Source organism: Vanacampus margaritifer, chromosome 18 (genome assembly GCF_051991255.1).
Source record: "Vanacampus margaritifer isolate UIUO_Vmar chromosome 18, RoL_Vmar_1.0, whole genome shotgun sequence".
Taxonomy (NCBI): Eukaryota; Metazoa; Chordata; class Actinopteri; order Syngnathiformes; family Syngnathidae; genus Vanacampus; species Vanacampus margaritifer.
The window spans coordinates 10,293,338-10,307,770 of NC_135449.1; the positions used below are offsets into that span (position 1 = coordinate 10,293,338).

A 14,433-nucleotide genomic window follows, 5' to 3' on the forward strand; every position below is an offset into this window, starting at 1 on the left:
CTTTTGTGGTTGTTGACTCGAGTAGTGACGGATGAGGTTTTATGTACAGGATGTGTTGTACATATCAGATAAACTGGGGTCAATTGAAGACTGTTAAGTAAAAAAAAAAAAAAACACTGGTCACTTGTAAGTATGTTATTTAAAAGTGGATTCAAACTGAAAGATAAAGTAATAAAGTAAAAAGAAAAATATTTCAACTTTTTTTACCCAGTCAGCATTAGTCATCATTTAAAAATAGGTCGGCATGGCTCTTCCTCTCGTAATGACAACAGGAAAGCAGAAAATAAAAATGTCACATGATCCACGTGTGTCTGAAGGCCTGACCTACTGGTTTCTATTTCCTGATGACAAACACACATAAACCTCGAGGAGCGACTCGACAGGTGTTTATATGAATCAATGTGTCCACGATATGACATAAGAATGTGCTTGGAGTGTGCTGCAGTGTCGTTGGGGTCTATTTATGAAATGGGTAGGGCTCCCCCTGGTGAACATATCCGGCATTGCAACTGGCAGGGAAAGTCAATGAGTCATTCTGGCACTCACACTGGACAGTTTGACGTTCGTAGAAGTTTCTCCAGTCTTTTGAGTCATCTTCAGATGAAAATAAGTTTGTCATGCACAAGTAATTAAATCAAATTGACACGAGTGTCAGGGAAGGTCCTGACTTGTCGAAGTGTTCATGAGCAAGGCACTGATCGGGTCAATAAAAGTAGCAGTGCTTACACACGTCACTCTACTTTCACCTTGCATTACAGAAAATTGCTTCTTCTTTTTTTTTTATATATTTGTACACGAATACATAAGCATGAAATTAAACAACCAAGAAAATTTGGCCCATTTCTGAAAATGTGTTAAGAAAAGTAATACAATGAGAAATGGGTTAGTTACATTTAGCAAAATTATCTGTCAATAAAACAGGAAAATTTGTCATGGTAATATTATATTTATTTGAAAAATAAAGTAAAATAATAATAATCCAGTGTCATAAAAAATGGCAACTTAATTAAAAATAAATAAATTTCAACAAAATTGGAAGAAGAAAATAGAACTGATGAGGGATTTATGACACTGGGTTATTTTTTGTTAAAAAAAAAAAAGACAAATACAAAAACCAGATGATGGATTTATGGCATTTGATAGTTTTTTTGTATGGCATTATATTTATTTGCAAAAAAATAAACAATCCAATGTCATAAATCCCTCACCCCCCCCGCCCCCCAAAATTTTGTTGTAAAAAAAAAAAAACTGTCTTAAATCCCTCATCTGTTTTGTTTTTGCAACTTTGTTGCAATTTTCTTTCTTTTTTTTTGGGGGGGGGGGGCAACTTAATTTAAAAGTGCAACAAAATTGGGAAAAAAACATGAGGGATTTATGACACTGGATTATTTATTTTTTGCAAATAAATATAATATTGCCATGACAAAAAAAAACTATCAAAAGTCATAAATCCATCATCTGTTCTTTTTTTCTGCTTGCAATTTTGTTGAAAAAAAAGAAAAGAATTCCACTGTCATAAATCCCTCATCTGTTTTGTTTTTTTGTCCAAGTTTCTTGCAATTTTTCTTTTTTATAGGTTTTTACAGGTCTGGAGGTACTCAGGTTTGGGTGTAATCACTAAAACTGCACACAACTTTTGCCCCAAAATGAGATTAGCCACAATTAATTAATTGACATTTTGTTGTATCTTTGTTTGATATTTAATGATGATTTTTGGCATCTTGGTGCCAAAAAATCTAAACCGTTGAAGAGGAGCTCCATTTAGACATAGGTAGGAGCTTGCGACGGGGTTCCGTCCCTAACTGTACACAGACTCATACAGCTGAAAGTTTTCAGATAAATATATTAATTTCCAGGCTACTAGCACACATTTTGCAGTACTTTGCCAATTTATTGTAAACTGAATAAACAATGGGGTTTTTTCTCTCCCTTTCAGGTTGTCATGACGTAGCAAATGTCCAAAAAGCTCAACGTCACAAAATTATCAGAATAAAATACAGGCAAAACAAAATTGAGTTGTGCGATAAAAAAATGAATATTCTATCAGTCATCAAACTTTTGAGTAAAAGTTAAAAACAGTCCATCCTTAAAATAAAAAAATAGTAACTAATCAAGCAGGTGTTTTACACCAGACAAGCTTATAGCATCCAAAGGAAATTTCCTTTGTTTATACTTTCATTCATGCTCTGATGATGAAATAACAAACGGCCACTAACCATTCTCACATAAACGCACACGCGAGGACCGCCTAGAGGAAGACCACCTCCATTTCTGCGCGTCTAGAATTCATCGTCCGAGCTGAGCAGGAGGGTTTTCTCCGTGTCCCCGTGGTTGCCGACGCCGCCGAGGGTGCGCGTGGCGGGCGGCGGCGGCACGCCCTGCTCCAGCGTGGACTGCTGGGTGTACTGCTGGTAGGCCGGCGAGAAGTTGTGGATGGCGTCCTGGACCATGTCGCCCGGGTTCATCGTCTCCTTCAGGCTGCTGGAGATGCTCTTCATCGGGGCGCAGGCGCCTGCGCGAGGAGACGGCGGTGAAAAGTTGGAAAATGGCGGCTGTGCGTCGTTTATGGACGACATCTGGTTAAACGGAGAAAGCGTCTTGGAAGAGCAGGAAGCGTGTAACGTACCGAACTCTCCGTATGCAGGGAGGGGTCCTTCAAGATGCGGCGGAGAAGGAAAAGGAAATGAAGGTTTGTGTAAGAACGAGAAAGAAGAGCAAAAAGGAGGGAAAAGCCAGTAGCTAAAAAAAAATAAAAAAAGAATCAATGCACATCTCACCTTGTGCACTCATACTTTTGTCCATGTAGACTCTGTACGTGAAGGCGAGACGCAGGACCAGCGCCGCAAAAAACATCTCCACGCAAATGATGAAGTCCTGGTAACCGGCGGCGACGGTGCCCTCGCCGACCGACACCTCCACGGAGTTAATCTGGGGGATGGCGCCGCACTTCTCCATGACGGCCAGGAACACGCCTGTGCGGAGATCAAATCCCGTTCAAAAGCAAGATCTATCACAAAGAATATACGCTCTAAAAAAAAGTTACGTCAAAAGTAACCCGATTATGGGTTAATTTGACCCAACGTTTTGGGCTGTTTTATACAAAATGACACTAAACAGACCCAAGTAGAGGATCGGGCAATTTTTGACCCATAGTCAATTTTTTTTAGGGATGTAACGGCAATATTGTGATATTGCGATATTAAAAGTGCCACAATATTGCCGTCGTAATGTCACGATATTAACTCATTTGCTCCCAAAAACGTATAAATACGTTCTATTTTAAATGTTTTACGTGCCCCAAAGACGTATTTATACGTTTTTTTTTTTTTATGATAGAGCATGCAGAAGGCTTTGATGCAGCCTCTGAACTGCAGAGAACGGGTGAAGCAATGGTAGTAATTACAAAAACGGCCAGCGGGTGGCAGCAGAGTATAAGAGCTCAACCAGGGCCATGTTGCAAAAAGCTCTTTTCCCCCACTGTTTTTAACAGATTTATGAATAGTGATAAAACTTAGCTATATTCTAATGCTAATTGCTGCAAAACGAAAACAAATTTTTTTTCCTGTTGAAAGAAGAAACTCTAATCTTTTTTTGATAGATTCCATGTTTTATAGCAATACAACAAAATATTCAGTGGGCCTTGCAAAATCAGTTAAAATCCAGTAAAACAGCTGAGAGCGAAGGGGGTTGCTTCGGTCAAAATGGCTGAGAGTGAATGAGTTAAAAATGTGAGGTTATATTCCATTTGTGCAGTTCTACCACCCTCTGGTGTTTAGTTTATTAGTACAACTTAATTTTAATTAGGAATGTTTAGGGCACTTAATCACTCCTCTAAATCAGTCAGTCATACCAGCAAATATTTTTCAACAATGCTGTCAAAAAAAAAAAAAAAACTTTTGGCCCGCTTCAGCCAAACACAACATTGTGAGCTACATAGACCATGATGCTTTGCGCCGCTGAACCAATCGGAGCACATGACGCTATGGCCAAGCCTACTTCTCCGTCACTAGTGTTATTATATACACAAACACAATATTGTGACCCCCCCCCCAATATGAGCTTTTGATAATAAAAAAAAAGAAGTATTTATTTATTTACAATATCGTGACTTTTTACATATTATAGTGAGCTTTTTTTTATCTCGCCAAGCTCCCCATAATAACGTGATGATTATCGTATTGTGAGGTTCATATATCGTTACACCCCTAACTGTTTTTAGAGTGTACAGGTGGATGCAAAAAAAATTTGAATATCAAAGAAAAATCAATTTGTTTTAAAACGTAAAAGGACAGACAAACCCTGCGCATCCTGGTCACCACCTCTTCCACCTTTTCTCCATATTAAAATTTTTGGGCACGCACCTGTATCCTAGATTTGCCGTACCTTGCCAGAAAGAGAGGAAGATGACCGACTTGACCATGAAGAACTTGAGAATGGGCCCGTAGGGGCTGAGCAGGTTGCGGGTGGCGAAGTAAAACAGGAAGAGGGCGTACAGAGACAAGCTGACGGAGATGTTGCAGACGATGGTGACGTACAGGTAACCGCTGGCGACGCTGTGGAGCCACAACAAAACCCAAACGTCACGCCGGCTTTCATTTTGGACGTCAGGCGCTAAACGTCATCCTACTTGAAGTCTCCGTCTTTGTATTTGCCGTACGCCTGCAGGATGACGGTGATGGTGGCCATGAGCGGCTTGACCACGCAGAACTGCAGCGTGGCTTGCTTGCAGAAGCGCAGGAAGCCGATGGAGTAGGCCTTCCCCTTCAGGCAGCACGTGCCGAACATGCAGCTGGACCTGACGGCGCGGGGACAAATTGTCAATTAAGTTTCACAAACTCTCGTGGACTTGGAAGGAGAAAAATGCTTGCAAACCAAACTTACTCGATGGGCTTGCCTCGGATCTCTGCCATGATGGCGCTCTCGCCTCCAAGGTATTCATAACACAAACTCAAGAAGTTGTAGATCACAAACGCTGGGGACAAAAAGAGACATTTTGTTTGATTTCCTAGTAGCAGACGAGGCGAGTGAGATAGAGACCATTACGAATGACTTTAAGCAAGAGGCCACAAATAGACAAATGCTATACAAATTCATGAACAGTTTGGACTCAATTATGCTAAATAGGGCCCAATACCGATTTTTGGCAAAAAAAACAAAACAATTATTTAAAAATATCTTTTTGGGGGGTATCTTGGGGGCAGTTTGTTGCCGTGCATCCATGTTGGACACATTTAAAGTGAGTAGAGAAAAAAGTTGCGATTTAATTTGATTAAAATAACTCATTTTTCACACATTAGGAAGAATTTGAGCCTTTGGGAAGTGTTATTTGAAGGAAAATCACTCCTGAAGTTGATGCTAACTTCCTGTTAGCATGCTTTTCATGCTAGCGCATACACAAGGCTTTGATGCAGCCTCTGAACTGAAGAGAATGGTTGAAGTTAGATGTTAGTTATTTCAAAAACGACCAGCAGGTGGCAGCAGAGTATAAGAGCTCAACCAGGGCTATGTTGCAAAAAGCTCTTTCCCCTTTTGGATATTCACCGATTTGTGAATAATGATGAAACCTAGCTATATTCTAATTGCTACAAAATGGAAATAGACGGAAATATATTTTTTCCTGATGAAAGAAGAGACTTTAATCTTTCTTTTGGTAGGTTCCATGTTTTTATAGCAATAGAACACAATATTCTGTGGGCCTTGGAAAATCTGTCAAAATCCAGTAACACAGCCGGGAGCGAAGGGAATTGCTTCAGTGAAAATGGCTGGGAGTGAATGAGGTAATGTTGGTTCCTTGTTCAGCAGTTTTGTGCCATCCTTGAATGGTCTTTTATTTTATGCAAGAGAAAGAAAGCATAAAAAAAATCTCAATTTTTTTAGATCTTTTATGCATCAAATGCATGCATCTAAAAATGTATGAAATCAAAAATGTAATATATTAATGAGCATTTATTTTGTCCAAAAATTATTCAAAATAGCATTTTTGACATACATCCGTTTAGGAAATGCATGGCCCTATGTGCCCCCCCAGTAGTACTCATTTTTTAAATTGTGGGGCCCCCGTAGCCATAAAGTTATCTTTACCTTCTATACAGTATAATAATAAACAAATCATACAAAAGTAAAACAAATGAGTCACTAAATATTTTTTATCTAGTCACTTTCATGTGTTTTTGTTTAACCTCGGTTTATTTTTCGTGTTCATGCTCTTGGAAAAAACAGTCCCTATATTTGGGTCAAGTCAAATGTGAAATTCAAAATTCCTCCTGTGCCTAAATCAAAAGAACGCTGTTAAAGCCCCGTAGGGTGGAGTTTTTTTTTTGTTTTGTTTTTTTAATGAGGCAATAAAAGCCCCAGTGAGGGGAAGGGAGGGGGTAGCGAGGACTGCTGGAGCGGACTGGACTGGGACACTTTGAACACAGGTTGTATTTATTCAACCTCGACCTCTTGGACCCAACCTAAAAACAGTCCTGCAACTCATCGGGGGACACAGGACATTAAATCTAAAACATGAAGGTCTTGAAATGATAATTTGTTAATGTGTTAAAAGTTCAAACACAAACACACACACAAGAGCGTCTTTGGTGGTCACCAAATGTCTCATGTGGGGAGTGGATTAAGTCCCCTGTGTGCTTTCTCAGCATGAGGACGATGACAAGCAAAGCGGCTCATAAACACCGGCGTGCTAATCCTGTTTTCCTCCCCCTCCCCGCCGGGATCTTCCGTCTTTGTGCGCTGTACAATAACGTCAGGCGGATGATTGTGTAATTGGTTCAATGCAAAAAGTGTGAAAATGTGATGTGCGTGCGCTGCATTGGATGTCAACAACGAGCTGATGGGACTTCCATGTTGACCGTTTGTTCACGTTTGTCAGGCAGGTCGGTTGCCACGGTGATACAGTAGGCGTGCATACAATGAGAACTTTGCGAGCAAGTTGGGTTGCCGGGAACTCATTATCTTGTGGCAGCTTGTCCAATAGCCGAGAACCCTTTCGGAGTGTTGTTGCCATGCAACAGGCCAGCCATCCTTACTCGGGTCAGGGCTCAGTGGCTTGGGATTTTCAATAGAATGACGCAAACGCTAATATTGGACAAGGAGAGAAATTATGAGGGGAGGTAAATTGTTGTCTGTCTGCTCGACTGCACAGCAAAATCGGCAGCGGTTCTTCACCACCTGCAGAGTTAAATTTAACACTTCAGTGTCTATAGTGGTCTACACTAAATATAGTTAAAACAGCACTTTTAAAAGTGTTAATAAAAATTACACACTCTGATGGTAGCTGAAAATTAACACAAGTCAACACTGGTGTTAAAATATCGCACCATCTAGTATAGTACTTTTTAACACTCAAAACGAGTTGCTTTCATTAGAAAAGTCAACACTGGTCAGTGCTGATTTAACAATAGGGTAGTGTTAAAATATTGCACCATCTAGTATAGTACTTTTTAACACTCAAAACGAGTTTCTTTCATTACCACAGTCAACACAGATCAGTGTTGATCTTACACTAGTGTAATGTTAAAATATTGCACCATCTAGTATCATACCTTTTAACACTCAAAACGAGTTGCTTTTATTACAATAGTCAACACCGGTCAGTGTTGATTTTAAACTAGTGTAGTGTTAAAGTATTGCACTATTTGGTAGAGTACTTTTTAACACTCAAAATGAGTTACTTTCATTAGAATAGTCAACACAGGTCAGTGTTGATTTTACACTAGTGTAGTGTTAAAGTATTGCACTATTTGGTAGAGTAATTTTTAACACTCAAAATGAGTTACTTTCATTAGAATAGTCAACACCGGTCAGTGTTGATTTTACACTAGCGTAGTGTTAAAATATTGCACTATTTGGTAGAGTACTTTTTAACACTCAAAACGAGTTTCTTTCATTACCACAGTCAACACAGGTCAGTGTTGATCTTACACTAGTGTAATGTTAAAATATTGCACCATTTAGTATCATACTTTCTAACACTCAAAATGAGTTGCTTTCATTACAATAGTCAACACCGGTCAGTGTTGATTTTACACTAGCGTAGTGTTAAAATATTGTACCATCTACTGTAGTATAATACTTTTTAACACTCAAATGAGTTGCTTTCATTAGAATAGTCAACACTGGTTAGTGTTGATTTAACCTAGCATAGTGTTAAAATATTACACCAACTAGTATCATACTCCAATTTATTACTGAAAAAAAGTACTTTTGAGTCAGTGGCCTTTATTTGACCTTTTCACATTAAATCAAAAGATGGTGAAAGAAGGTATGATACTATACAGGCTGTCATCTGAAACTACTGAGCTTTGCATATCAAACCGTTTTTAGTGTTTCAGCTCAGACACTTTAGTGCATGCTGATCATAAAAAAGCGAGGAGGGAAACGGCGCTGACATGGCGCTCTCAAACTGGAGAAGTACCGGTGCGAAGGCGGAGCTTAATCAATGACATCTTTGCAGAGTGATTCTGACACTAAGTGATCAACTCTGAAAATGTTAAAATTACACTTAAGGAGTTAAAATCAACTCTCAAAAATTCAATCCTGGAATTTTAACTCTAACTTTTGCTATGTATATATATTTTTAAACGGACTACTGTACTTCCATCCTAATTATCACCATCAATGGAGGCGGTGCCATTCAGTTAGTCAGTAATATTAGCAATAGCATGTTAACAGTTGGGACCAAATTTGCTAGCGTCACTACTGCAACAGATAAACACGTGCACATCTATGGTGCTATCATGAATGAACAGAAATACAGCCAAGCCTTTTTTTTATTTTTATAAACTTTTTCTAACTATTTTACAACAGGAAATAATGGAATGGTTCCTGGCTCATGGACATTCTTAGATTGTTAGCGCCCATGCACACACTATCATCCACGAAAGGCCTTTAAGTTATTCTCACACTTTTACGACAATTTTTTTTCAACATTGCTGACATCCCGGTAATTTGGACCCGTTGATGTCACAGAATTTTTGACTTGCTTGAGTAATTGAAACTCATCAGCCAATCGGAGGAGGGGGTTCCCCAAGTAGGGGACATGGCGAAAAACTGGTCACTTTTCCAAATGTTTGGAGTCCACTGCACAACATTCACGTAACACTTAAATGAATGGGCCCCTTATGTGGGCAAACGAATCAATTAACAACGGATGGACAGATTGTTCCTCTCCAGATTTGACCGCATGTTCCAACTCAACTGGAAAAGTCGCCCACTCCAAGTTGGAAAAAGGATTTCAACGTGTATTGCCGCAGGGCAACTTTGCATCCGGCGCAAGTTTGTTCTTACCCTCATAGCAGTCCCTGACGGTGCCAAAGTACACGTAGAACTGGTCGTTGGTGAAAAAGAGGAGGCTGAGCCACGAGTCGATGGCGTAGATGGGTACAATGAAGAGGATGCGCACGATGTGCCGTTGCTCTCGGGGCGAGCTGTAAAAACGCAGGTGCATGTAGATCTGAAAAAAAAAAAAAAATCGTTGGGAGAGCGTAAATAATTCTTTAAAACGTGCCTTTCAGTTCCAAGGTAGATCAAGTTGGCATGTCTTGGTGCGTGCGTGTTTGTTCACGCTCCGTGTCACATACACCTGCTGAGGGGATGTTGCCGGGCAACCTGGGCTCGTTGCTGGGCCCGTGCGGCTGATTGTTTACCTTTTGCAGAACCGGTGCCGGTGTCGTGGGGGTGGGGTTATTTCAGACACTAACAGTGAGATAAAGATTTAGTTCGGACCAGGTTGTCCAAACTACGGCCTGCGGGCCATTTGCGGTCCGCCTATTTCTTTAGAGGCCCACAACATATATTTAAAAAAAAAACATTTGGCACGGCCCGCATCACTATTTTACTTAAGGGATGTTAAAAAAAAAGTGCGTTCATTTTGAGTTAATTTAAAGTTCCTTTAACGGCACTATTTTTTTAAATGACCGCCTTCTTACTTGGAAACCCTTTTTTCTCTTGTTTCGATTCCACATAATACAGGGGTGGATCATTTCTAGTTTTGCTTAACTTTGCTCTTAACAGAAAGCTGTGATGTCGTTTTTTTTTTTTTAACACTACAATTTATAAATAATATGAAATTGCTTGGAAGATTTTAAATGAAATAAACAAAAATAAATGAAAAAAAAAAACCTTTGGACATCCTTGAATCATTTGTTTCAAAAATCAATTAAGGATGATAAGAAGTAATCTTTTGGGCCACTTTTAACTCGTTCACTGCCAGCCCAGTTCAAAATAAATCTTTGACGTGTATAGTCGTCAATGGCACTGAACGAAATAAAAATGTAAAAAGTAAATATCTGGCTGTTTATTAATAGATGAGACACAGTTGTGTAAAGAGTGCAGAGTGAGTGAGTAGGGGTGGGCAAAGTGTGCCCTGTGGTGTCCGTTTAGTGACCCAGTTACATTATCAAGAGTCCGATAATACCCTGTTGCATTAATTTAGCTTTTTTTTCCCTCTTAAATTGGATCATAAAATTGATTTATTCATGTTTCATCTAACTGGCTCATTAAATAATAAACTCTATATTAAACAATTAATAAAAATTATATTATGTATAATCCAATGTAAATGAGAACCAATGAACCTAATACAGTAAAACTGCACATTTTAGATTGGCTTTTTATTGTGGATCGACTCTAAGCCTTATTTTGATTTATGTACGCTACACCTGTGAGGTGGATGGATTATTTTGGCAAAGGAGAAGTGCTCACTAACCTACATTTAGACTAAAGAGAAATGGGCCTTTTGGAAATATATATTTTATTTTATTTATCATTCTGTTGTATGAACAGTAAGAGAGTTTGCCTTCCTTACCTGGTGACAGGTAAGGACGAGGGCGGCCCAGACGAAGAAGCCAGACACGGCCTGGGCCGTGGGGGTCATGAGGAACGTGGGCGGGTCCTGGCTAAGCAACGGGGCTTCGGGGAGCCAGGAGATGTTGGGCCCTCCCGGCGGTGGCGTCGCCGATGACCCTGGCGCATCCACCAAAGGGCCGTCCGCCCCCAGCCTCTCTGAGAGGGGCACATCTCGCCTCCACAGCCTCTGCATCTGAGGGGGGGGTTCAGGGTTATAGAAAAGATGACATATTAGCCAAGGAGCAAATGTGAGCCATACAGTATTTATGCAAATGCCTATTCCACCATTAATCATCAACCTGGCTTAAAGATGGCCGATTTGTTATTTGCGTAATGTGTCATCCTTGACAAAAACAAAACAAAACACAGGGGCCCAAAAAGAAGTATGGGAAGTCAACGGGTGTCATGTGGACAAGGATGTGCGAGTCACACGGGCAACGGCACATGAGTCCAATTACATTAAATAAGACGTTTTTTTTTCAGGAAGCATTCATACCTCAGAGTTACTGTCAATTTGTTTGGACTTAGTTGCTTGAGCTGTTTCAGAAGGCAATAGATTAGGACGAGCAACCTCAACGCATGCTACAATATTGCTAAGCCTTTCTCTGATGACACCATAAAGCATGATGTGACTTGACTGGGTGTGATCTATGACATCATTGTCTTACAAGGAATTGCTATTTCCTTGTCTAGTTACAGCAAAAGGCACAATCCAAAGAGGCAGTTTCAAGTTTTTTTTTTTCCTAAATGGGAACAAAGGTATTTAAGCGATGATGCAATGTACTGCCATCATTTTTGCCAGCGGACGGTAGCTTGCCTCTCGGGTGACTTCTTAAGTTTGTTTTATTGACTCTGACAGAAAGTGGCCATGAAAGAAGAAAATTTAAGGGAGTCATGTCTAAAGTCTATTATAATAGATAAGCGCCACAAGGTTGTTTTGTTTTTACTTCCAACGGATATGGATTTTTTTTTTTAACTATTTCTATTAGTTTAACATTTTTTTTCCACTTTTGTTAACAAGAGTGTGAAAACCTAGATTTTTTTTATTGAACATTTAGAACAGATACAAAAATTTGTGATTAGTTGTGAGTTAACTAGTGAAGTCATGCGATTAATTACAATTAAAGATTTAAATCGCCTGACGCCCCTAATTTTTACCTCATTCACTGCCATTGACGGCTATAGACGTAAAAAAATTCAAATTAGTTTAACACTTTTTCCACTTTTGTTAATAAGCGTATGAAAACCTTTAAATTTTTTTTTGTATATTTAGAACAGATATAAAATTTGTGATTAGTTGTGAGTTGATTATTGAAGTCATGTGATTAATTACAATTTAAAAAATAATCGCCTGACGCAATTAAAAAAAGAAAAGATTATTAACTCATTCACTGCCAGCCTAGTTAAAAATGGATTTTTGACGTTTATAGCCGTCAACGGCACTAAATGAGTGAATGAATCAAACGATATTAGGCCTTTTCAAAATAACAACGGCCTGAATTTTGTCATTTAAATGCTGATATAAAGGACATATGGTGAACGTCCATCCCTTGTGGGTAACCAAAAATATCTATATATAATAATATATAATATATGAAATATCTTTAATTGAAGGGTGTCATGCATAAATAATGTTTTGTCAGTAACTTAACTATTATAAGTCCTGAGAACTTAGTAAATGTTGATTTTTATTTTATTTTTTTGTCAGGGTTTGTTCAAGGTTGCAAATTGTCGCCAAGACATCCGCCAACAGTTTTAATTGGTCGGGCCCTAATATTGTTAGTCAAATAAATAGGACTATGAAGGATACAGACATGAAATCAAATGTGGGTATTACAACCTGCAGTGTGTGAATCCAGCCAAGGTAATCAGTGATGACAGTTTGGTAAACCAAATGTTCATTTTCTCCCTGAGTAATGTGCCAATTGATCACAAGTCACATTGGGTGACTTAACACACAACAAGAACATCTGGACACATGTCATGAGCCTAATATAATTGTGTGAAGGCTGTGGCTTTCACACACGTTATTCCTTTTTTTTTTTTATTCCTCCATATTTTGGCATCTATCTACTTCTACATAATTCATCCGATTCTCGTCATTCCAATTCTAACATATTCCAAATATTTACGCCATTCTTGCTTCCATTTTTCTTATTCCAAATATTCACGCCTTACCCACAATTCTCGATTTTGTAACGCATTCATTTTTAATGGCAGATTCAACATTACACATTTGCATCATTTCGAAGTAATATTCAAATCATTTGACTCATTCATTTCACTTTAGGAATGATTATTAGTCCATTCCCTACTTGATTCTTAACACCTTACCCCTTTCTGTTTTTTCCCCGCAAAACAATTTCTACATTTATTCATTGATTCAAACGGTTCCAACATTCAACTGTTCAGCGTTTACCTGCCGACTACTTGAACATCCCTTGATTGATTCAAACCATTTCAACTTCAACATGCTCAGCTATTTCCAGCTCATTGTTTATAATTGATTATACTTCACATCATTCAATATCATCTCAGATAATTATTGTTTTGCATTCAGCCTCACAGCCTACACATGCAATTTCTTCCGAATTTGCACATTGTCTAGTTTAATTTGACATCTTAATAAAATAGATCGTGTTACTCTCATGCCTCTCTATGGAGGATTGAGGGGTTTCTCTGCTCTGTGTGTGCCTGGCGAGGTCATTTGTATTGGTTTGCAGGGGATCAGCAGATGTACACATAAAGAGGAGAAGTGAAGGCATCAGCAGTCACACACATATTGTCGACTGAGGGGGGGGGGGGGGGGGGTGTACAAGGGACATCTGCGCGTTTCAATAAAAAGGCAAATAAATCACGCACACGCAGGAATAATAACCTATGTGTGTCATAAGGTCAGGAGTTTGCAACAGATGGAATTGGGGCTCGGGGGGGGGGGGGGGGGGGTTCGAGGGGGGCAAAGGGCTGGGGGATCAGCAATGCAAATAAAAGTGTGGGGTGACAGCTGACTGCTAAACCATAACATGTTATTGACATTTGAATGTGTTTAAATGCGCCTAAAATGACAAAGCAACAAAACAAAATCTCACCTTTGCAAACAATTCCTCGCGACAGAACAAAAAGATTACGTGGAGCTTTAAACCCTGGAATTGAGAAACAAACGTTTTTATTAGTAGTAACATGCGCTATTTGTGCGTACACGTGCACTTTAAAACGACGTTTAAAGGCTAGACTTACCAAAATGCCTCGCGGACAAATGAGTGTCGACCAGAAATAGCCCGTAAACAGCCTTAATTCCAGCTCAGCGCCGCACCGTCGCCCCCCCGCACATCCATTTTTGAGCCCTCGCCGACCCGTTAACCTTCACGTTATCCACACTTCTTCATGTTCAACAACTTGAACGTTGTCGTTCGTACGCGTTCGTCCCCACTTTTACCAGCGAAACTCCCGTCAAGTGCTCCGAAAGGCGAGACGGCAAACTTGTCATTAGCCCCGAGCCCTCCCTTCCCTTTCTCTCCCAAGACTTTTTAGGTCGGCTGGGGAAATCAGACAAGCCCCGCCCGCTCAACGGGATCCAGACGAGGC

The 14,433-nt window shown here is 39.6% G+C and overlaps 1 protein-coding gene across 2 annotated transcripts; it reads right to left on the reverse strand.

Annotated features, from left to right (window-relative positions):
- Window positions 1–1,866: 1,866 nt before the first annotated feature.
- On the reverse strand, window positions 1,867–14,367 carry tmem184ba (transmembrane protein 184ba). Of its 2 annotated transcripts, XM_077551263.1 has the most exons (10): window positions 14,086–14,367; window positions 13,938–13,991; window positions 10,808–11,041; window positions 9,289–9,454; window positions 4,882–4,972; window positions 4,628–4,795; window positions 4,384–4,553; window positions 2,778–2,972; window positions 2,627–2,653; window positions 1,867–2,512 (listed from the first exon to the last, which is right to left on the reverse strand). In XM_077551263.1, the coding sequence occupies exons 3-10, from the start codon at window positions 11,039–11,041 to the stop codon at window positions 2,280–2,282; spliced, it is 1,284 nt and encodes a 427-aa protein (XP_077407389.1). In that variant the 5' UTR covers window positions 13,938–13,991; window positions 14,086–14,367; the 3' UTR covers window positions 1,867–2,279. The 2 variants fall into 2 exon arrangements, with proteins under 2 accessions (XP_077407389.1, XP_077407390.1); XM_077551264.1 differs by lacking the exon at window positions 2,627–2,653 and having other exon boundaries at window positions 14,086–14,366.
- Window positions 14,368–14,433: the final 66 nt, after the last annotated feature.